The 24,087-nt window shown below is 43.1% G+C and overlaps 1 protein-coding gene across 2 annotated transcripts in view; it reads right to left on the bottom strand.

The window, feature by feature from the left end:
- Sk (small conductance calcium-activated potassium channel) overlaps window positions 1–24,087 on the bottom strand; it is a 279,006-nt gene that overhangs the window by 173,771 nt on the left and 81,148 nt on the right. For both annotated transcript variants that reach the window (XM_076792011.1, XM_076792010.1), the window contains exons 2-3: window positions 22,713–23,222; window positions 11,181–11,451 (exon numbers count right to left, since the gene is read on the bottom strand). In XM_076792011.1, coding sequence (XP_076648126.1) covers window positions 11,181–11,451; window positions 22,713–23,179 — 738 coding nt within the window. In that variant the 5' untranslated portion in view covers window positions 23,180–23,222. The remainder of the gene's footprint in view (window positions 1–11,180; window positions 11,452–22,712; window positions 23,223–24,087) is intronic.

Consider the following 24,087-nt stretch of genomic DNA (forward strand, 5'->3'; position numbering starts at 1 on the left):
ACGATGGTTGCCAATGATTTCCGCGGCGGAATTGCCAGGGGAACTTTCAGTGCCTGCCACTGAGACGTGTCAGTTTCGAAGCTGCGAATTAGTCCTCTCTTCCAAACCCTCGCAGACCGGAACAGCAAATATTTATTGCAACTCGCATCGTTTACTTTATCATAGAACGCGTTCCATTCGCTCGAGAAGTCGTTTCAGTGATTCTTCTATTAGCAGGGCTCTCGATTCGTCGACATTTACTTTTCAATTGAGAAATTGTAATTGTATTTTGTTTTATAATTTCGGCCAACTGTCACGTTGCTCATGGAACAGAAGTTTCTGAATGAGAACTCGTGGAAGCCTTTCGTAATTCTACCTCGGTGTCTCTTGATGCTCGGAATCATTGAGATTCCCAGTCTTGTGTTTCTCCCGTCGCTACGGAACCAGTGAGGCTCACAATATAATTTCAGTATGAAACAACACTGTATATCTCATTGCTGCACAGCGACCACCAGGACAATGGAGTCCAATAATCTAAGCAGCGTACGGAGAAGCAATTATACACCGAGAAACGTTCTTCGCGGGGAACGAGACACTGGCAACCAGCAATTCTATCAGTCGCAGGTGACGTGGCATACACAAATGATTCGTAAACCAATCTGTCTACAAAAATACTTAAACAACCTACAATCCTCTCAATTATAATTTCATATGAATCCATATCAAACCTGAGCAAACACGATTAAAACAAACAGACACTACATGTCCTATGGTACACAGTTTCAATAAAAATCGTGACACAAATCTAGAAACAACTGAACAGGACTAAAATTCTGAGCAAACAGCACAAATTCCTGTTGAAGTCGGAGCTGATACTCTCGGAAAAGGTCGGATCCAATAAACATACTCTAATCCACGCGGAACAACGCACGGATTAATTCATTAAAGTGGCGTGATGGAAAAACGCGAAATCAATACAACTCGAAATCGTTCGACGAATCAGCGAATAATTCCAGGAATGAATAATTTGTTCCCGCGCATCGTTACCTAATTAACGAAAGCCGAGGTGACAGAGCGACATTCATTATGCGCGAGGCATTCAGCGTTCTCTGGACTCGTTCGTAACAGTTTCTTTCGACCGGTCCCTTCGGCGATTAGACGCGTTGCATTAAACACGATTGGCCCTTGCACGTGTCGGCTCGAAACGGCAACAGGCTCCCGTAGAAAGAAGGGAAAAAGTGGAAGAAAGACAATGGATCCGGCAGACGGGTTTTTCATCCGATTCATTTCAATGAGAAACGGTCAGCGATAGAAAGGGAAATTGGTATTGACCTTCGCTGGTCGAGGGACTCTTTGATCAGCTTTTAATTCTTCGCTCGCAAACGCGATACGGATCCATCGATGATATTGTTAATAGGAATTCGGCCGGAGAATCGATAACAGACGATGCGGACTTTATACTGTTTTGATTGGGCTGGGGCTTGTTGGCCGCTGCCTGGGTTATTTGAGACCCAGGTAATTCTAAATTAATTAATTTCTTCGGCAGTACATATACCAGGTAATTCTAAGTAGTATTATGATCGATTCATCCGGTTCAGTGGTGGTATAATTAATATTTTGGTGGTGTCTCTAAAGTGTTTCAAACATGATTGGGTCATTTAAAATTACAGTCATCCATCTGTCTATTTTAGTGATGAAATAATAAATATTTCAGTGATTACAGCGTATTAATTAGCGATCTATTTGCGATTAATTTATATATTTGCGAGTTAATGAATATTTCAGTAGTATAGAGTTCTAGAAATGTTCCAGATTCTCGCTCTGTGTTCCGAACTATGACGATTATTATATTTAGATATTTAATAATTGCATGAGATTAGATAATATTAAGTTAGATGGGGATGATCTCAGTTATAAATTAATCTTATTCTATTAGAATGATTCTATTTCTGGAGGACAGGAAGCTGCGGTCTGGAAATCAGACCTGTCAAAGCAGACAGCTGAAATGACTCATGATTATGCCATACATGAGACACGTGCCTGAATAACCCAATTCATGATGTTGCTACCAATTAACTGAATGGTTAGGCAACATTGTCTTCACGTGTCTAATTAGGGCTTCAATAACCCTAAATTAGTTTGAATTACTAAAGGTCGGGCGATGCCTGATCAGTGGCTGATTTATACTACTGACGCTATTCCACTGACATATTTATTTAATACTAAAATTATTCAATTACGACTATACATTATTCTTGTTCTACATGATATTACCATTCTCTGTCCTTGAAAGTAACATTCGGTTAATAAAATGTTCATGATTTATGCAACATTTATTCATATCGTAACCTAATAAAATATATTGAAAGTTATTCTCCCGTGCATTTCAAGGATTCAACCTCACTCGGTCGCTCGAGATACCCTGCAGACCATCGTCGTACTTTATAATCAATTAGATCAGTAAAATATGTCGACAAGATTACCCTAAACGCCCCAGGTATATGTTCCGTGTACAGGGCGTTCCACAATAAATGGTCCGAGTTGGATAAACGAAATTTTGTATTGAAAAAATCATTTGTACCACCTACACAATTCTTTCTATTAAATAAATATTTAATATTTAGTATATATACATATCTTATGCTTTAAATTGTTCATAAAAATTTACCACACAACATTTTTTCCAATTCAAAACACTAAATTAATGGAAAAGAAATGACTAAGAGAACAGCTATTGTTACCTAAGATTAAAAAGCTACAAATTGAGACAGTTTCTCGCAGACCACCGGTTTTAAAACACAGTGCAACGCGTGCAATCATTATATCAGTGGCCGGACACGGCCGCAATGTCTTCGGCAAAGCCTCGCTGGCATAATAGCTGGAACGCCTAATCCAGGGATTAAGTCGCGCGACTCAGACACCGCAATTGATTGAGTCTGTCACGGCGTTGGGATCTACGCGAGTTGATGCTTCAACAGACCCGAAAATTGATGACAGGCCGCTCCTGGGTGGCGAACCCACGCGCTATAATTGCTCTGCTGCAATATGAAACCTCAACGATAACCATGTAGCCCATTTATTCCTATCAAACGTTCGAATCTCGGTCGTGTAAAAATGTAGGAATGTAAATAAAAACTGTTGGCAGTGTGTTTACCTTTTCGTTCATCACCCACTGGAGCTGTTCAGTGTTCAGTGTATCCGGAAAGCACGCAAAATGAAGTCATCGAGGTTAGAATAATATTCGTTGGTCACGAAAATATTTCAACATCGAATTGTTACAATCATTGGAAACACCGATTCAATTTGTATGTACATGGAGTGGAGAAATATCCTATTAAATAGAAACATCGAAAATATTGAGAGATTTAAAATACTGTGCGATTTGGTAACAAATATAAACGTGTGTGTGTGTGTGTGTTGGATATACAATTTCATTAACGAATGTATGTTGTTTCATGTTTGTATTTGTTGCACGGGGTAGAAAGTGTGTTCTTCAAAGGGCGGTTGCGTTCGTTAGGTAAAAGTGTGAGAATTTTCAAAAGAACATCCAGTACGTGGGTAGTATATTACAGTGGTAAACAGGTTGTATATTATTTTAGTCCAGAATTGAAGGTTCAGCCTCTTCACGCTGAAGTATAATTTCTCGAATAACAACATGGCTCCAGCATTCAGCGACAGGTTTTATTGTCCCGGAATAATAAAAATTCGCGACGGTAGCGGCACATGAATGGTCTCGGAGTGAGCTCGATAGATTTTCCGCGAGAGACGAAAGGAATTCCGCGGTGCTGGTCGTGCTTAAGATCGTCTGCACGCGATAAAAACGTAAAAACCCTGTGTCCTTGCCTTTAAGGTCCCGTCTCCCATCCGGCTTATTTCCCAGGATGCGCTCGCACGGACGGGAAACAAGTATATCGTTTCAGATTTATAACGAACCGCATTATTATAGCTACGCGACACGAACCTGACTTCGGGGTCCTGCCGGTTTATGCATCAACGGCTCTCCGGCGACTTCATGCACGTCTACAATTAAACTTTCTTATTTATAGGCGGCATTAATGAAGCAGAAGTATCATTTCGCCTTTCCATGCCGTTCAGATATTTTCGTCTGCCAAGAGAACCATCGTTCTACAATTCTTCCCTGCCGTTTCTGCGGCTTATGGTCTCCGGGCACGAGAACTGCAAGATCATGTAATTTACAGTTGTGTGCTCTTAATGATCTTCTCCCATCGGGGCACCGTATTTTTTAATTATTCGACGGAAGACGGGAGGAACTCTCGCCGGTCAATTCAAACTCGCAAAACTTGGCGTTAAACATTAAATCAGACACAAAAGCAATGTTTATGTTTGTTCAAATCAATTTTGAACCCGTCGTTTTCTAGTACAAATAATAAAATTTATGGCTAATCTCCTACATAAAATAAGAGTACGTAGCACGTAGTACAGTAGCGAGTAGTACGTATCGCTTATAATTCGGACAACCCCCAAATATTGAACTGGCTCTCGTAAAACTAAAACATAAAAATTCCCCTAATAAAAGCTGTGTTAGCGGTAAAATTTCATTCTTATCTGTGAAGTAGTGGGGGTCGGTCATAATTCAGACGAGCCCCGAAAAATTTCACTCGCGCTCGTAAAACTGAAGCATAAAAACACTAAATAATAGATCAGCCGTGACGACGAGATTTGTCAAAAATTTTGGATTCATCTGTCGATTAGCGGGAGTCGGTGTCGCCAGGCCAATTCCTCAAAATTTCCCGTTGATTCCGCAAAGCGGCGGTATATAAATTCTAACGAATGTATTGCGCCGAAAATTAAACCCTCTTTTTTCCCGTTTCGGCGGTGCTGATATTCGTACACGCCTAACCTGAGATTAATAATTTTCGAGAGCATGTACGCGTCCCGCAGATACCGGGCAATTCTCCGTGCAGTTTTATTCGCTCGTAACACCGGGGGCGAAGGCCATTTTTCGTCGCCAGAAAACCGGAGCATAACCTCGGCTCCGTTAATACGAACGCAAAACAAAATGGCCGTTGGTTCAAAAGTATGGGGCGGGGGCGAAAGTCCATCGCATTGGAAAATGGGGCCCAATTACCCCTCGTGTCACGGCTGCACATCGCGAGGCTTGATTCCATGCACGACAACCAGGAACATGCTTATAATCCGTTGGCTTCCGGCCAAAATCACGTACAAAGCACTCCCACCCCCTCCCCCGCCCCTTTCCGCTCGAGGTATCCACATGATACGAGGCGTTTCGACACGCCAAGGAGAGATAATTAAACTAACAATGTCGACCAACCCCCTGCTTCCTCGTCGCGCTTCTTCTTTCGCGAACACCCCCGCGATTTTTTTCTGGTTCCAGTTTAATGACGACACGCTCGCGTTCGTTACGGCCTTGTCAGAACTTCAGAAGAAGGAAATTGATCCTCGCTAGGTTCTGTATGGAGGCAAATTGCTATCCTTCGTGGTTCCAGGATGTACACTTTTTGGGACAAGTATTTGACCAAATGGACATTTGTGTTGACGTTTGTCCTTGATTTTTACATCTTTTTTACGTTCCTTGTGGCAGAGATGAATTTTATTCCTGTCATTAATCGAGTCGGGTGGGTTATTCTAGATGCTGCACATTTTCCGCTAAAAAGACTGCACCAGGCAATTTGTTTCTTAATCTCCAGATCCTCTCCAAAAATAGTTACACTCAAATTCCTGTTTTATACTTCGTTTTAGCCAACCGTGTCTCGTTCACAGCATCGTATTTCAGACGAATATGTCAAATTCAAATACAATCAGGGAAAGATAACAAATTTGACAATATCTAAATCGAAAATTAATGTCAATGTACGAAAAATGTATCAAAAAATATACCAAATGTACAATATACCTAGTGTACCATGTATATATAACTCTAATCTCCAGAAATTCTCGATCCCACAACAGGCACGACAGTAAAATATTCTATCAACAATTAACAAACAATGCTCTCAATAAGCGTCAGCTACTTGCCGGTATCTATCGGCGCCGGCTATTATTTCGAACAGGCTGTACAACGCCCTAGTAAATAAACAAAACGAACGGGAGTAATTCAGGCGGAATTAGCTTTCCATATCGTTCTACGGAATGCGAACTGAACACTACGTGTTGCCAGGTGATTAATCACGCGTGTGCAGTTCTCTATCGAGCACGTGGGGAGCCTCTGCGATCAACGGGGGTGCGTTTCCGTGTGATGTTTCTCGGCGTATCAGAAGCGGGCTCTGCTGTACGGTATTTGTTTTGCGCGCGAGGGGTGCCATCTACGACGGGAAACGGTACCAGTGCTTTTTATCAGCCGACTAGGATAAGCTTCTTATCGTAGGTCGGCTTTTTCATCCCCTCACGACGATTCCTGTCGGTACAGTGGCTCTTCCAGCTCGGGGGTGGCTTTCTGCTGGTGTCTCAACCCTCGGGTAGGTGGCGGCACTCGCGTTTTAAACGGTAACGTCGGACACTTCGAAAACTGCACTCCGTTAAGCGAAGTTTTTCCTTCGTTTTGCGCAAAAAAAAAAAGAAAATTCGCAGAATCTTCCTGAATCATCTAGCTTCCGTTATAGTGAAGGAGAACCCTCGTAGAACTTTGTAGAATTGACTGGACTTGTTAGAAGGAGAAAATTTAAATTAATTTCATCCCTTACGAGAGACCAGTGAACCGCACGTCTATATACGGAATAAAAATTTGTCTGCATGAATTACAAAACAGCAGACACAAATATTGAAAATATTCTTAGCCCTGGAAGACTAAGCTATATTATAAGACAGCAGTACAAGAAATTTGCACAATAGAATTTAATTTGCTCGAGTTTCACGAAATATAAAGGCACAATGTTTCATGGGTATTTACTGAAGACGAACAATTAAGCCAGAGTAGATCGAAACACGAATGGAACGATGTCCCTTCGAAGCCGGTACAATTTTTATTCGCATTTTCCGAATATAATAACGTTTGCCTCGAGTCTCGTTGCGGGATTCTGTTTACGATTCTGAAATAACTTCGGAGTCAAAGGAAAGCAAAGAGCCCAAGGAATTCCGGGGGCTTTTCCAGGTGAATGGAAATCATAGTCTTAAAGCCCCTGCCCTCTTCAAGAGGGGGAGGGTGGGGGGTAGCCTTGAAATATTTCCCAGTAGAAGAGCGTCGTCGCTCGATAGAATTGGCTTTCATCAGGAATAGCTGCTGCTGCTGCTGCTGCTTCTCCGGCATTCAGTTACTTAATTGAATACCAAGAGAGCTTCCCTTGGATCATCAATGGGGCTCAATTAAGGGAGAAAAGAGTTCTACGCGATCGGGGTCGAGTGGCATGAACGGTGCTCTATGGCAACAATGAAATTGTAAACAACAGGAATCTGGAAGAAGGAGACAAAGCTGTCGGGACACCGCCGTTATTGACACTGTGCGAGCTCGTTCGATATAGGCCAACTCGATCACAATGAACGTTAAACATTGTCCGACCGTAAACTTCGAACGTCTTACCTACTAATTCCTGCACACGATCGCGGCCGGTCACGTAATACCACGTTCTTTTAAGTCTTCGATCTTAATTAATGTTTACCGCGATCGCTACGTTGGCGTCTGTGTCGTAATTCGTCACGGAAAGACTTCCTCTGAATTTCAAAACTGATTATCTAATCCGCAAATGGAGCTTAATTTAAAAATGGAATGATTCAATTAAATTATATTTAATTATATTTATATTTGATATTGGTCTCTATTGAAACGGTGAATAGAAACGTAGTGGAATTGGAAAATTTCATCCGTATTCACAGATAGTTACAATGATCGCAGATTAGTTATTAGTAGACAGATTGAATAAAGAAAATAAATATCTATTTCACTCGAATTTGTTGCCGTTCAGGTAGAAAATTTTGCATAAATATCCGCTGTCTGATTATTAGCATTTTGGGACCGCCTCGGCCCCGATAGTCCACTTAAGGGTTGAATGGGTATTAAGTCGTGTAATATGGAATTACAAATCATTTGCAATTTGGTGGTTGAAAAGGCACTTTGAATCTTGTGTTTCGTACCGAAGAAAATAATTCTGTACCAAGGAAAATCAGGCTCAATAGTGGCTTCAGCAATCACAAAAATGTTCTAAACACCAGAGCCTACAAATTCTCAACAATTTCATTCGGCTCTTCGAACCGAAACCTGGCATCAAATTCATCAAACATGTCCGTCCACTCTCGCAGGAGATTACGTTCGCCACATATCACGTTGACTGAACGACCATAAAAATTCCCCGAAGGCAAAGTGATTTGTCGAATGAAACGAAATGTTTGACGGTGGTTGCTAGAAAAATTCGCTAAAGAACAACTCCAAAGGCCGATTTAACCCTTAGCATTCGAGTGGTGACTCCGAAGCACCACTAGAAATTGTTGTGACACTATTTCAAAGAAATTACAAAAAATATTACAAAATATTTGTTACATTACAAAATTTGTATTTAATAGATTGCTAAACATTTAAATATTACATGTGGAAATCGGATCAGTTTCGTATGAATAAAATGAAAATATTCTAAGACGGAAGAGAAATTGAGTTTTAGAATGAAAATAGCGCCGAGTACAAAGGGTTAGACTATCGGAAACGGGACCGTTCCGTGTGCGTGCGGACCCGCTTTTACAGTAAATTTAAATTATATTCCGACACCGAAATGCGTAAAATAGAAAATCTGCATGAACCCTATAGCAACGAGCTTTCGCCTGCAAAAGTAGCAGCTCGAAAAACGAGGTTCCCCAGCCCGGACAAATTGCGTCTCTCGCGTCTGGCTGGCGTTGCAGTCAACGTGCATTCAGCGATCCTCCCGGGCCCGTTGATGCTGTCTCAAGAGAGGTTGCTCAGTTTCGCGTAACGAGCGTGGAACGCAAGAGAGTGAAGAAAGGGAAGACAAGAAAAACCGGGCGGGCAGTCGCGCGTGCGAAAACCGGGGAATTCGGATTCCCCAGGGTTGGTTGTTAACAAGGTTGCAACCGGGACAGTCCAAACACGAAGGGGAGACACGGTTGCGAGCTGGTGCGCGACCCGGCGGCCAACAAAAGTGCAACGACGAGCGCGCGAACGCGGAAAGAGACGCGAAGAGAGGAGGAGACGTTGGACGTGCGTCGAACAGCGTTGAAAACACAGAGACAATAACGGAGCGAAGATACAAGGGAGACACGTGTTTCTACGTTGTCACCGGAAACGTCCCGCGATCATCTCCTCGCGCTCGTTCGAGTCACGCCCGCCGGATCCGCGCGATCGCGCGAAAAGATCTACTGGATGCTGATCGTCGCGATTCCGCTCGCGTTCCTGATCCATCTTCTACGGAATTATTTAGTCACAGATACGTGATGTAACGGAGACAATGTGCTAGTATGTCACGTGCTGTTACTTGATTTTAGGTGGAATTAGGGGACGCGAATCGTTGTTGTTTCAGTGTTTTGTATAAAGCATTTGTCTCGCTTTCGAAATATTGAATGAACTTTTTGGCCAAACTAATGCATCTTTGAAGAAGGCATTTGGGTATGTTATGCAGGTTTCTATTTTCTTGTGTTAAAAAATTTTGCGTAAAGTGATCGAGTAGTACAACCACGTTTACGCGCGGAGGATCGCATTCCCTTTAAACGGCGAGAACATTTGTGGTCTCGAAACTTTTCGACGTTGTTACCAATCGGAAATTAGTTTTGTTGCACAGAAACTTTCCTTGCCAGAGAATTTATTGATCGAGCTAATAATACAACCAATGGATCGATTCGAATTTGCAACAGGCCTGAAATTTCGTAGAATAATTTACTGTAATTTCTAACAGCTATTGTCCCAAGAACCATTAAGGGTAGAGACGTATCATTTCGTGTTCATGTAAAGGGTAGAATTGACTGTTTCATGTAGCACAGTCGAAGAAAATTAGTGTCTCCAATCGTTCCCGTGGAAAATAGCTTTTAACGGTTTACATGATCCACCATTGTTTCTGTTCCCTTCGTTCTCCGTTTACTATACCACTCATTCTCGCTGACAATAAGTCTGGAACGAGGTCCGAGTGCCAGTTAGACCTGCTGTTATGGTGGAGATGATCACGCGATTCTAAAGAGGACGACAAACGCGACTATAAAGAGGGAACACTGTACCTCCGCTTATAATCCGCCGGAGTTACTAAATGTTTCACTACTGAAATTACTATCGTTTATAGTCTGGATTATGCCGCTCTATGTTATACTGCTATCTTCAAATGTTGTAACAAATGCAAACAGTACTTTTATTGCGATTTTCAAGGTGTAAGTACATACATTGATGTAGATTGAAGTGGAAATTAAATTTTTGGAAATTTAGACATGTCTGGTTTATAGCAGCCTTTACTACTGAAAATGTTACTCTATGCCTGCACTTTGAATTACCATCTTAATTCTCCCATCTGATCTTAACAAAAATGTATTAACTGTAGAAATCGAGTCTGAATATAACTCTGTATACAACCCCTATATAAGGGGGTAAAATTACACTATTTGAATTGACTGATTTCAAGTCGAATCGGCACGCCTCACAGAGTCAAAGAACCTCCAGACCGTAAGGAACGAGTGAAAAGAAGTGAATTAAAATTACGCAGAGCTGCGTGACGTGTTAACGAGTCAATTATCTGCCGAGAGTCTCAAAGATCCCCATATCCCAGAACGTTTCGCACGAAACCGGCAGCAAAGCATCGCTCCAACTGAGAATCGGAACCAGAGCAGCTCTGAGACCGGGAAGCCTGAACCAGCGAGCTCCTCCGCAGCGAAAGGGACAAAAGAAAACTGAAATTAACAGCGTTCATTAGGGATTTGCATGTCGCCCTACATTCTGTCGCGACAAAGGTCCCCGGGCGACCAAGGGACGGCATTCACGAGGCAAAGAAGAAGAAGGGCAGCAGCTAGGTTTGCGGGCAGCATCCGGTTCCTCGTCGCGCGTCGCGATGAAAGCATGATGGTTTACATACGCACACGTACACGCACACACATATATAGAGAGACGCAAAGAAAAGGCGAGTGGCATCGAACAGTCAAGGGGTTGTTGATGGTGTGAACGCTTTTGGTGGTGGTAGTGGGGTGGTGAGGGTGAGACTGAGAGGTGCCGGTGGTGGTGGATGTATGCGTGAGGGGTTCGTGCACACAGGGTTGGTTTCGGGTGCATGGCAAACCCATTGTTTGATCGGTAGCTGGCCGAGGCTTACCTGTCGGAATTGTCGAATGCCGCCATTGATCCGCAACGAGTCCGCAGCGATGCCAGCGATTCCGTCGCCGGGTTCTCGCAGCTGCCGCAACGAGGCGGCGCTTGGGGCTGTACCGCCGTGCAACGGGCAACAACATCCGGAACAACAGCACGCCGACGCTTCCGGTTGCGAACTCTGACGTATTATACGCGCGTTCGGCGACGTTGTTACCAAAACTGGCGGAGGAGGCACCTGGCACGGGCAACAGTGGTGCCCGCTCTTCACGCTCTCTCTGGAACAGGTCAGGGAAAACGGTTGTTATTGGCGGAAACTATGTTGAATCGGATCAACGATCCCGGGATTTATAGGCCCCGGCAAGACTTAGAGGAACAGGTCAGCAGATATAGGTAGGTTCATTATCATTCGGAGCTTCATCATCTGATTCGAACTGTTAGCCTATCGCCTAATTGAGTGATGCAAACCGATGGAATCGTTCTCGCGCAAATCAGGTGTACGGATTTGACGTATCGCACCAGCTGTAAGTTTTGATGAATTTGTGAAACGTAGTATACGCGGTATACGAGCAACAAAATGAAAGAATCACTTGTTTTCACTCCCTTTAATTAGCTCTTCCGACAGTACTTGCGATAACGGCATATAATGACGCCAAAAATGTCAACTTGTAATTTTATTTGACATTGTGCTCGATTGTTATTTCTAGACTGCGGGTCAGAACTTTCTACCTGAATTGCAATTGCCTCGAGTGAAATAACAGTTTATTTTCTTTCTTAATGTGTTTAATAGGTTGAAAATAGTGTAATAGTATTTTAAAATTTGTTTGATGCATTTACCGTTTTAAACGACGCCTATCCATTTTTGTCACAAATGCATAAAATCCGCAGTCTCGTTATATCATTATAAAATAGACAATTGACTATGCTTCACAGCCACCAATCTCCAGTCCATAAATCAGCAAACTTCGTACAGGACATGCAAATATCATGATGGTCCTTTAACGGTCAAATTTACGATCCACCACGTTTCTACGTCTTCGTCGGGCGTAAGTTTACGACGGAACAAACACCGCCGTAATATTGGCATAATCGAGGGAATTATGCCGGCGAGTTCCCTCGGCGTCGAACTTCTCTCCCGAAGTGGCGGTCGCGAAGTTTCCCTTAAATCCCCGGAGAGTAATTTTGATAGCGGTCGATCGACCGGGACCAAGTTTGCGGGATCTCCGTGAAACGGGTCCTGTCGAATGTAAATTCCGGCCATCTTGGTTCGAAGCGTTTCGACCAACAGTTCTCCAAACAACGGCCGGGAAAAAATAGTATGCTCGTCAACGAGGCCAATGTCTACACCGAACGAAGAGACGGAGTGGTTAACGGAGAGGCGGCCCCTAATTACGTTATTACATTATCTCGAGCTTATCGATCGACGCTCACGCATCGCGCGTACCGGCTAATGAAATTTCGCCTAATGAACACGGGACGCCATTGTCAACTTCGACACTGCCAGTTAATTATCTTATACAACTGGTAAACACGCCGCGTATCAATAGAACTATCGCGGACAATGCCGCCGCGGCATAGAAGCCGCGTCCGAACACGCGGAATTGCCGGCACGCGGCTCTGCCGTCGATGGAACGCCATTATGATCGGGCCTGGGCATAATAACCGGGACACCGTGTACGTCCAGAAGAATTTGAATATGCAAATTCGCGATACAAGTAAACGTCTGCCCGGCGGCTATTAGGCGGACACGTTCACGAATTAATCGGATCATTGTTCCTAGACGGAATTACACGAATTCGCTGTACACGGAATCTCCATGCATCGGGTGTCCCTTCTGGAAACCGTTTAACCGTGAAAAGACAAGTCCAAGCAAAATTGCAACTGCGCCCCTTCATTTTTAACCCTCGTTCAACCCTAACGTTTCTATTATAATCTTCCTGAAAAAAGTTGGATATAATTACACGAAGTTTCGACGTGTTCAGCAATTTAATTATTTATGAATAATACGTTTAGCACATTGTATTTAATTTTTTACCTGATTTGACACAAGAGTGGATAAATGACAGTATACTATTTATTTTTCATTGGTTTGATCTAGTTTGAATAAAAATAATCGGACATATACGTCCAATGTACGGTACAATACTCCGTTTCCAACAAAAGTAGAGAAAGAACAGAAAATTTTTAATGACGATGCAGAATATTGAATGAGAGAAAAAAAAATAATTCACTAGTACAGAAAAATCTCCAAAAATCTGTGCAGAAATAATAATAGAAAAATCCGAATGTTTCACAGACAGCGAAGGGCAGGATTTCGGTTGGTTTTTGGGAAAATCTGAATTTTGGTCCACGATTGATGCAAACCCCGATCGACACGGTTCGCCGACGTGGCAGTGAGTTTTCTATCAGGCGGTCGGATAATACAGTGACGCTGTTATGTGTATCGTCGGCGGTTCACCCTTCACCTGTTCACGTGCCGGATCAATAACCACGAGCCAGATATTTTAATCCTCGAATGAATCCTCTATTGGTCAGCTGGACAATTAAAATCTCTGGCTGGTGATTATTGATCCGAAACATGAACTGGGTACGCTTTAATGGTGAACCACTGGAGGATGTACGCCACCGATGAAGTACTGCTGTAATGTTAGCGAAACGTTAGGATAACATTTCCAAAAGGACCAAGCCAACGCCCCCGGGAACCTCAACAATGAACATTATACGACACTGAGCTCGAATCTCTAAATCAGTTCGGTTCTATATACCTGGGTCTCGCGATGCTAAAACTGCGCGATCGAATTACTCGTTAGAGCTATAGTTCCGAACTAATGGTATTATTTGTGTCTATATCACACTTGATTGTACGTCAGTGTGACGTATAATGTTCTAAAAGTTTTCCAGTGAATCTTATCCTCTGATCTATCATTTATATGAAATTGTACGAGCCATTCAATTCGTTGATTTCGCATTTTTGAGTTCAAGGTCGTGTCAAGGTCATTTTTCATGAACAAATTTCTTTTGTAAATTTTTGCCTCTTGCATTTCGTAGCCGAATAAAAGTTGCGTGGGACACCCTGTATATCGCACAAAGTCCGTCAGGTTTGGTTCGGGCCACCCCGTATACGTCCGGCTCGTCTAAATACTTGACCTTTCCAGGGGTTAATTTGCAAGGTGCACCACGCACAGCAAATATTGTCTTACAAATAAGGCGGTTAACTGCCGCAAACGTGGAAAGTGCGGGTTTCGTAAGAAACCAAGCGAGAATATGGTAATTAGAAATGTCTGTTTGCATTTGATTATGGACGTCTGCAGTATTTCAGCCCGCTCGCGTTGGTGTGGAAAGTTTCGCGAGATGCAATCCTTAGGTAATCCCTTATTAATCGTTAACACGTCTTACGTTAAACTCCTGAGAAACTTGTGTGATTGCCAGAGTAGAGTGAGACTTTTTAATTGATTTAATTTATCGATACCAATAAATGGAAAATAAAAAAATTCATTGTCATCTTATACCGTTGTGTTTTTATTTCATTTGAAACACGTAGGCTCTTACTTGATGACCCGTCATTTTTAATCTATTAAAATTATTTAAAAAAAGAACAAAAGTGCGGACATCGATCAGACAGAAGAGGACGATGAAACGAATATTTCTACAGAGAGTTTATTGATCTTGTTTTTCCCGGTGGCAAGCAGTCGGAGGTGCCATAAACTAATGGCCGACAGAGAAGAAGAACCGTATCCAGCAGATGCACCGGTATCGTAATCGTAATTTATACGGTCCTTAATTGGAATCGTGAATCACGGCGGCTCCATTCGAGGCACAGCAGCACGCGCGTCGGGTGTATGAAACGGGAATTGCAAAACAGTCGGGCCGCGTTGCTGCTAAACGGGATCGCAGCACCGGAACGCAGCGCCTCGACTTCAATTGCATTATTATCGCTCAAGAAGACAGCCACGGGACGGAACAGCTGCGATTCTATGCGAGTCTACGCGAACGATCGAACCTATTGTGTCGACGGTGCCTCGAAATCGCGGTATCTCTTTGCATCGGGGACAGACGGCACTCAGCCAACGGCGATGGACAAAGAGGGACCCCGTCGACGCTACGAGCCGAGCACGTTCTACCGGGAAAATCGAATTAGCCTGCCTGCCGACGAAGCTCACCTTAGGCCACTTCCCATCAGGAACCTCGATTTTCATTTCACTCGCCTTCTTCCCGACTCCTCTGCGGCCGGGGACTCGCACGCGGATTCCCACGAGCCGTAAACCCAATGTCTTTACGACAGAAATTGAGCTCGCTTGTTGCAGAAAACGCTTATAACACGACAAACCCAGCGACAGGAGAATCTGTGGGCTGTTGGGGAAAATGCGACCCAGTTTATTCTTTCAAGAGATTTTCAATCCCTATCGCGGTTTACAGTGGAACCAGAAAGTATTTCGACACTAAATTTCAGTGAATGTAGCTAAAAAATTGAGGTTTTTGATTTTTTCAACTGTGTGCACCCACTTTGAAAAATCTGAAGAAATTCTATGTTAACAACCATTACGAGATGCTGAAACTGTCAAAATATAAACTTAGTATCTCATAACTGCTACAAGAAATCGACATTTGAAAAGTGTTTTCATTTTTTAAAATTCATTTTCGAAACTCGATATTCTGAAAAAATTCACAGATGTGTATCCCAGGAGCTAAAATATGCCTGATATTTTGAGGGGGATCAGAGAAATTACGGGAAAACCTCATTTTCTTTGTCACCCTATTACTACCCCCCATGTCGACATATACGGTTGGACATTTGCACAAAGTATTTTCTCTGGATAAGCTATCGAACGGCCTATTGCAAATTTGGTTTGAGGGCACTCTTGACCTCCTTATTCGGCTACACCCTCTATTGTACTATTTTTTTTTTAACGAAACTATCCTGCTTCAAATATTGAAAAATTTTCGAGAATCGAAGTATTCAAATACTTCTTTAAACATCTTCCGCAGAGTGTGTAGCAGTTCTTTCAATCAGAGAACATAAATTTTGATCAAAATGTACATGCTTTACCCACCGCACTGAATTAACCCTTTGCACTCGAAGCCATTTTAACTGCAAAACGAAACATTTCTTCCGACCTAGAATATTTCCCTTCTACATATTTCCTTCTATATATTTTTTCATGCTATACATACGAAAATGGTGCAATTTACTCGTACAGTACTGAAATGTTTCGTCACTTATTAAATACATACAAATTGAATAATGTAAAAAATATTTTGTATAATGATACTGCAATTTTTAGTGGCGCCTCACAGTCGCCATTCGAGTGCTAAGGGTTAAATGTCGAACGTCTCGCTTCCTTCTCGTAGAGCCTTTGATATTGTCGGCAATTTCGCATTTGTGGCAGGAAAGTAAATTCGCAGGGGCGTAACGAGGCTCGAGCAAAGCCCGAGGCGGCCCAGGTTGAAATATTTCGAGAAGTGGCAGCTACTTCCTGTTATCCAATTTTTTCCCTCCGGCCGTAAGACAGACTCAAGGAAGAATATCACAGTGAATTTCGCGGGATCCACGAAAATCCAGCTTTATCCTGCGTCGGACTAACGTCATTCCACAGGTTTCACAGCCTCTTCCGTATATTATACAGCAGCCCATATGTTATGTCAGTGGAAGCACCAAACCCAACTATGCCCTCGTCCTAAATTTATCTCTTAGCCAATGCCGCACCCTTGAACCTTTCGAAAATGTTCAACAATCTCGTATCGTTGCTATAAAAATGATATTTTCATACTATACGCATTTCCCGATGTTATATGCAAATATTCAATCCACAACGTACTTTCCGCTCTTGACAGAACAATTTTAGGCGGTTTAACTATTGTTTGCTCGGGAAAGATCAAATATTCATTTTACAGCTCCGGAGCATGTGCAGTCTCGTCCTACCGCTTAACTTAATCGCATTATGTTCAACGACCGAGTATTTTTGTACAGTATTATTCTATTTGCTCAGCGAATTCCAAGAAGCGGTCGCTAATTGGAGATTCGTTTTCAGTTTTTACTGTTCGCACTTGAAATTAATTTCGGAATTCGGACGCTTCGACTGCTACAAAATATTTTTTTACGCATCACCTTTTTCATTTTATTTACACGAAATCGATTGTGCTTGTTTGCGTCACAGTGAAACGTTCGGCAATTTATTAAGCGGAGAGACGTCTATTGGGAATTGTTTCGAATTATAGTACAGAAACAATTATATATTATGTGTGTTGTACTTTTAACAAGTTCTTAAAATCCAGTACCGTTTCAAAATCCTTTCCTGTGATTTGTAAAAAAAGGAAATTTAAATAAAACTTCAGAGTCGGGTCATCAGACAATTGCCTCTTCAATCTTTCTTCGTTTCTTTCGTTTTCCATTAAGGCACTCAATGAAAAATTCAACCCAGCTGAATAAGTTATTGTCCAATTGCTGAAGTGTGCACATTGAGAGAGAAACATTTGGAAAAATGAAATCGAATAAATCTGGAGGAGCCCTTTAACCGAAGCAGTTTGAAGATCTCGTTACAGGGAACCTCTCGATCCACCTAAACTCGCGAGAATCGAGATCCCTCTGCAAAGAAGCTATTCGCCGAACATCTCGCTGGAGATAAAACATTTCCTCTGGCGCAAGTCTGACCGAATCCGCATATTTTCGGGAAAAGGTCGATTGTTGCAAGCCGATATTTCCCCGCGGAAATAGGATAATCCACTGTCCCCTGCTCGAACGCATGCGACAGATCGTCTCTCGGTCTCCCTGAACAACGGGCCATCGTGGAAACATCGAGCGACTCCTGTCCCAGGAAATCCCAGGGAGCACTCGGGGACCCGTCTACTTTACAGCATCAAGATCCTCTTCGTCGAGTTTTCGATCTCCGTGACGACTGTGGACGTCTCCAGAGCGGAAATTCGCGGGCGAAATTCCCAATTCCGAGCAGAAGGAAATACCTGCGAAAGAACCTTCTAGGTCTAGGGGAAATGGCCAATTGTAACCAGCCCGCGACCATCATCCGTCGAGAAACGCGAAATTTCGACGCCCATCTCTTGGAACTTAACCCTTTCGCTCGGACCGAATGGTTTTCCGCAGCCCAGAACGTCCTCTATGAATTCCTCGGGAAATTTGACGTGATAGTTCTTCTGATCCCTTCAGAGGGCTCAGTGCATCCTTGATGCTGGCTTTGCAACACCTGAGAAAATATTCACGCGATTACTGCAGACGTTTGTGTGCATTTACAATTTTGTACACTCGTGGAGACGAGGCGAGAGCTCAGTTTTATTTTTTCTTTTTTCAATTGTCTACGTTTTTGAAAACTGCAGATTTTAAACATAGGGAAATTCTGCTGACAATGTTTCATTCGAGTCTCTTGGAATTCAAGTGTGCACATGTAGTATTATCATTTTTATGAGACGTACAGAGTGTCCTAAAAATGTTGTATTCGACGATTTTATCAAGTGCAACATTTTTGGGACACCCTGTATGAATCTTATCACGTTGCTTTAGATGTTCGTTTTCCAGTCTCGTAATTTTTCAAACAAGACGCCTATGGACCGCCAATTGTAGAATTTTAATAACTCAATTGAAATGACTTAAAGAATGTATTATGCCATTTTTATTCGTTCCCGGGAGAACACAATCGATCGTGAAGTGTACTTCTTTTTTGGTTTTGGAGCTTTCTGCTTGTTACCGAACCAGTTAGAATGAAATCCGAAGCTGTTCCGGCTCGGAGCACGGTATCTATCGACGAGTGTCAACAGTTGCGTCACTAAGCATACTTCCCATTCTGCGCTCCGCTCGGAAACTCAAAAAATTTCGCTATGAAAAGAACTCTGCCGAGTGACGTCAGCAATTGACAATTTCAAGCCTGCCACGCTCGAGGGGTTTCGAAAATGTTAGGCAAAATCCAACGGGAATTCGACGGTATCGTATTTCTGTGCAAGTAGCGTTTCACCGGAAGTGTTCGTTGAATCGCATTTACAAGTTCCTAGATACGCAGGACTTCTAGAGCATCTTGACATTTATCAGCTGATTTTTAGTCGATGGTATGACTGTTGAATGGTCGATCATTTCACTCTTGTGTCTGACTATTGTTGGCCATTTCCACTTACCAGCGTATCTGTAAATGGTACAGTTCTATATCCCATGATAATTGTATTTAAAGTGGTGATAGAGTGACAGGAACAGATAATTGATTTTTGTGAAACGACAGGAAGTGGAAACAGTGAGCATTGATCAGACAGTGGAACAATCGCGCTAGCTTCAATTTCATAGTATGTTTATATTTCTCGTATTCGATTATTTGACCCGTGTGTCTGGCTACCGGTGGCTGTTTCTACTCAGGAGATTACTGGACATTTATGACAAAAATGAACACATCAAATTATAAATGTAAAATGAAATTAGAAGTATGTCAGGGTATTGTTAGATTATTCTAGACTTTGTAAGATAATGAAAAGAGCTGACACTTTATTTCCAATTTATTTCAATTCTAAAAGAGTGGAATAAAACGACTTCTGTTTCTGCGATTTATTTTAGGGAATCTCGATTGTGCATTAAGATTCGCAGTCTAAGATTAATACAGTATTGTAGAAGAGCATTTAGCTTGAAAGTTTGCCTTGCCTAGAGAGTCTAGAATATGACGTTCAGGAGGCAATTTACGAGAGTGGCATTCACAGATCCGGCGGCCATTAAATTTTTCGGTATTTATAGGGGCCGGTTATTGTCCCGGTAATTTCTCGGTTTAGCACATTAATTAAATGCCACAAATTTCCCGCGACACCCGAGGGTTGCCGTGTAAAGTACCGGCAGCCGTCTGACACACAATTCCCCGGCATACATATACAATAGTTTGCTCCACGGTCGGCGGATCCGCGCGACGCGTTTTGCTCCGCGACGTAGAAACGAGTACACCGTGGCCGTAGCAAATTTCGAAATAGCAAATGGCGGCCCTCGCCTCTCGAGATTGCTACACCGTGGCGGATTTCGGGAAACGAGGTCGTGGGGTTTAACACTCTGTAACAGAAGCCTTCCGAGGCGAAGCCGACGTTTCCCACCGTTACTCAAGTTATTAACCATTGGTGGATGAATTACTTTCTCTTCGAACTTCCCTGCGAACATCTATCCTGCCCGAATCTATTTAGACCTCGCGCCGTCGCGTCGTCGCGTCGTTGCCGTAATTATTGGGCAAATACCGGTCCCGACAGACAATCGAATCGATTCGCTATTTAATTAGAGCTGTGCAAATTGCGCTAATTTCCCTGTAAATTTTCGTAATGAAATTAATCGCCGAATTGATTGGACGGGCAGTCTTCGAGACAATTTTCGACGTGTGACGACGAAAATCATTTCTATAACAATAATAATAAGTCTTCTTTTTCTGCCTCTCGATCATGAAAAGGGACACGGTTTACAATAATTTTTCCCCCACTTTAAAAATCCATCTGTGATAAGCTCATTCTGTATATCTGAAATAAATGAAAATAAATAATTCACTTCAATGAAATGATCAAATAAATTAGTATGAATGCAGTATTTCGAAGAATTATTCAGCGCAAAATTGCTACACCTCCATCCACCGCGGTAATGTTTAATGCGATTGAAGTAATCGTCACGCGCAGAATAAAATCGTATTTAATATTACATCGTTGGGAATATTCCACGAATAATATTTTTAATCACAAGAAAGCTCGAAGGAGAGTTTACCGACTTGAAAACTGTCACTCCACGCGTTTCTTCGGGACGCTCTTCGAGGTGAGAACACGACCGCGAATTTTTTCCGTCGGTTTCTTGAATTTTACATAAGGACGTTCCAAGCACGCCATTGTGGGTTGAATATGGTTCCCCCTTTTTGGCGATGCTATCGCTTGACCTGAATTTGAAAAGTTCTTCCAGCATGCGTTTAACACCATCGCCATCAGATAGCCATCTGCATACCTTTAAAACGATCCCGCAGAGTTCGGAATGGGCGATCGTCCGCTCGAAAGGAATTCTATCTTCTCCGTGCTCGGATTATTATTCTTCAACGCTCAGTTTATACCGTGACTTCCTCTAATTTCGTTCGATTCATTTACACGGTGCTTCGTTAGCTTCGCTCGCCATCACTAGAAATTATATTTCCAATATTCAAACTCAATAAAACCATCTTCCACTTTTTCTGAGCAATTTCTTCGTACATCTGCACGCATTTGTTTCAACTTCTCGAATTTTTACAGTCCACGATTTTTTCCACGACACGTGCATAACTAGACAATATTTATTTAAATATCCTGTCTTAATATTTCGCTCGTACGCCTCCCAAAAATATTTCTGCAATTCTTGGTTTCTATCCACTTTTAGTATAGGCTTTAGTTTATACACAGTTATAGGAAAACAAATAAGTTTCAGAATCGAAAGCACAAAGCAGATAAATTTTCATCCAAGGAACGCACACGGAAAAATTTGTACGATATGGCGAATAAAATTTTTACAAATTAGACTGTACAAGTTCTGGCCGGTAGACGAAGATTGCTAACAAGACAGCTTGAAAACAAGGTGTTCCAATTATCCGAGGAGCGATCGGCCCGTTTCTCTGAACACTGTTAGCCCGCAAAACGTGCCACCACCGGCTCCGGCAATTCGAAACTCCGGCAAACTGGCATTTCCACCATAATTAAACTCTCATTCGCGGGTTGTTTCCCGGTCGCGGTGCGACCGTGTGTCTATTATTTCCCGTGGTCGGCGACCGTGCGCCGATTACAGAATGAATTTCTAAGTCAACAGTAACAGTCAGGCACGGGAATATTTGGAATAGCGCCCGGCACTCGGGAAAAGTTTGCAATTTATGCAACTGTCGGGAGTTCCGAAGTTCAAAGTTCCCGCGATGTTTCGACGCGCATCGAAGACGGTTCGCTGCAAGGGGAACGCACCTCGAGGTATACCCTCGTACACCGGAGTTTCGGAATGTTTGAGTCAAGGGTCGGTGAATACAACCCTTTAAATGGTGCTTCAACCTGAGCGGGAACCATCTGGAATGCTTCCCGGCGAAAATTCGCGCGAATTCTTGCGGAACATCGAATGCTTCTCACCGACGCGGCACCGGGAAACACTTTTGCACGTTTCGCTCCGCGAAGCTATTGAAATTCAACGCCGCCGGCGCAAGCACAATTCAATTATTTCCGACTCAAATTCTAATAGGATTAAAAATCCAATTTTGACGAAGACGACCTCGCGACTCCTTTTTAAATTGCCTTGCCACGAAGAGCGATCTTCCACCGTTATTTCAAGCCGTCGAACGTTCATAAATTCCTACGGGAAGACAATCTAAAATTCGCTCAAACTATCCCCTCAAAATGCAGTCAATTTACCCCAGCTGACGGTAGGGCTTCGTTCATTTGTAGGCGTGATCGTGTGATTTCTTTTCAAACTAAAATGTGCCCGTCATAAAGTACTCCCTCCCGCCCTTAAGCTAAGCCCTGAAACGTCCAAAAATTCCCAGGGGAATATATTCTAAAATTTCTCAAAGCGTAGCCTCAGGGGACTGCGAGAGATACCAACCTGGAGACGCTGCGTGCAAGATGAAGGGCAGACGAGGGCGCGAGCGAGTCCCTTCGATCGCACCGACATCTGTGCTGATAGGAGGGCTGCCTGGACCGGTACAACGTCGTAACGACCGGCTGCTGCACTTGGGCTTGCGGTTGCTGTGGCTGTGGCAACGGTGACTGCATCTGGACGTCCCCGTCCAGTCTACAATGGAGCTCGATATCGGGTACCGATCTCGTCGCCGGGTCTTCGTTGGTGCCGCTCTCCTCGGAGCCGCCGAGCCCCGAGACGGACAACTGTGGCGATGCGACCAAAAATGTCGCCCGATCCTGTCGCGTGAGCACCGGCTTGCCCTGAGACGCCGCGGCAACCACGACCGGCGGGGGTGGCGCCCTGCTCAGCAGGGCTGCCGTCTCCTCGCTCGATCCGTAATCGGTACCGTTCCCACCCTCCTGCGAGCCGACATTGCCGTTCGTGTTCATCTTGCGGCCGGGGTTCTCCTCTGTCGCGTCACGTGGCCATTTCCTGAAAAACAACGACCACAGACTCGTTAGCACCCTCATTACCTCGCATATTCGAAAATACAGTCATTTCTCTATATATGTCGCCAAGGCCTACATGATAAATGTCGTGGAATTATCCCCACTACCGCGGCGTATACCCCGAGGGGGCCAAGAAGGTCGAGAGGTGTTGTTGACATACAACGAGAATTTACTGTAGTAATTTCGCCTTGGACATGTGTCCAGTAGTCTCTCATATAAGTCTTGGTCACAGATAAATTGTTTAGAAAGGATGGATACATGTTAGAACGAAAGTTTACTCAGAGGATTGGTGCTGATTGGCAAGTTGGAAAATGGTACCTGAACCACCTAGCTACACGCACTAGGTCCCTGTGTAACCCTCGAAATTGTCCACGGTTAAAAATTGTTTGATAAAACTGTATACACATATGTTAGCATCGATGTCACTTCAGAGGATTCAGGCTGATTGGCAAAATGGAAAATGGCACCTGGACAGTACAGCTGCGTAGGTCCTCATATAAATTCTAATTTAACAAGACTGCGTTGTTAGTATCAATAGGGTATTCGAAGAAATAATGGTTGGCAAACTGGAAAATGGCACCGGAACCTTTGGAGCTACGTACTTGGTACGGCCCTGGTATAACCCTCGAAGAAAAGTCATTTAAAAATACTACATACTAATATGTTAGCTTCAACGAGAGAGTATACACGCTAGCTGGAAAATTAGAAAATGGCACCTGACTCTTGCAGCTACGTGCAGTAGGTTTCCACATAATCTCTAATAAAAAGTAAGTTTTTTAAAAAGACTGTGTATATTTTAGCACCGACGTTAAAGAGAGAAAGCATATTTACTTTTACAGTTCTTCCAT

The sequence above is a fragment of the Halictus rubicundus genome, chromosome 8, assembly GCF_050948215.1.
Source record: "Halictus rubicundus isolate RS-2024b chromosome 8, iyHalRubi1_principal, whole genome shotgun sequence".
Taxonomy (NCBI): domain Eukaryota; kingdom Metazoa; phylum Arthropoda; class Insecta; order Hymenoptera; family Halictidae; genus Halictus; species Halictus rubicundus.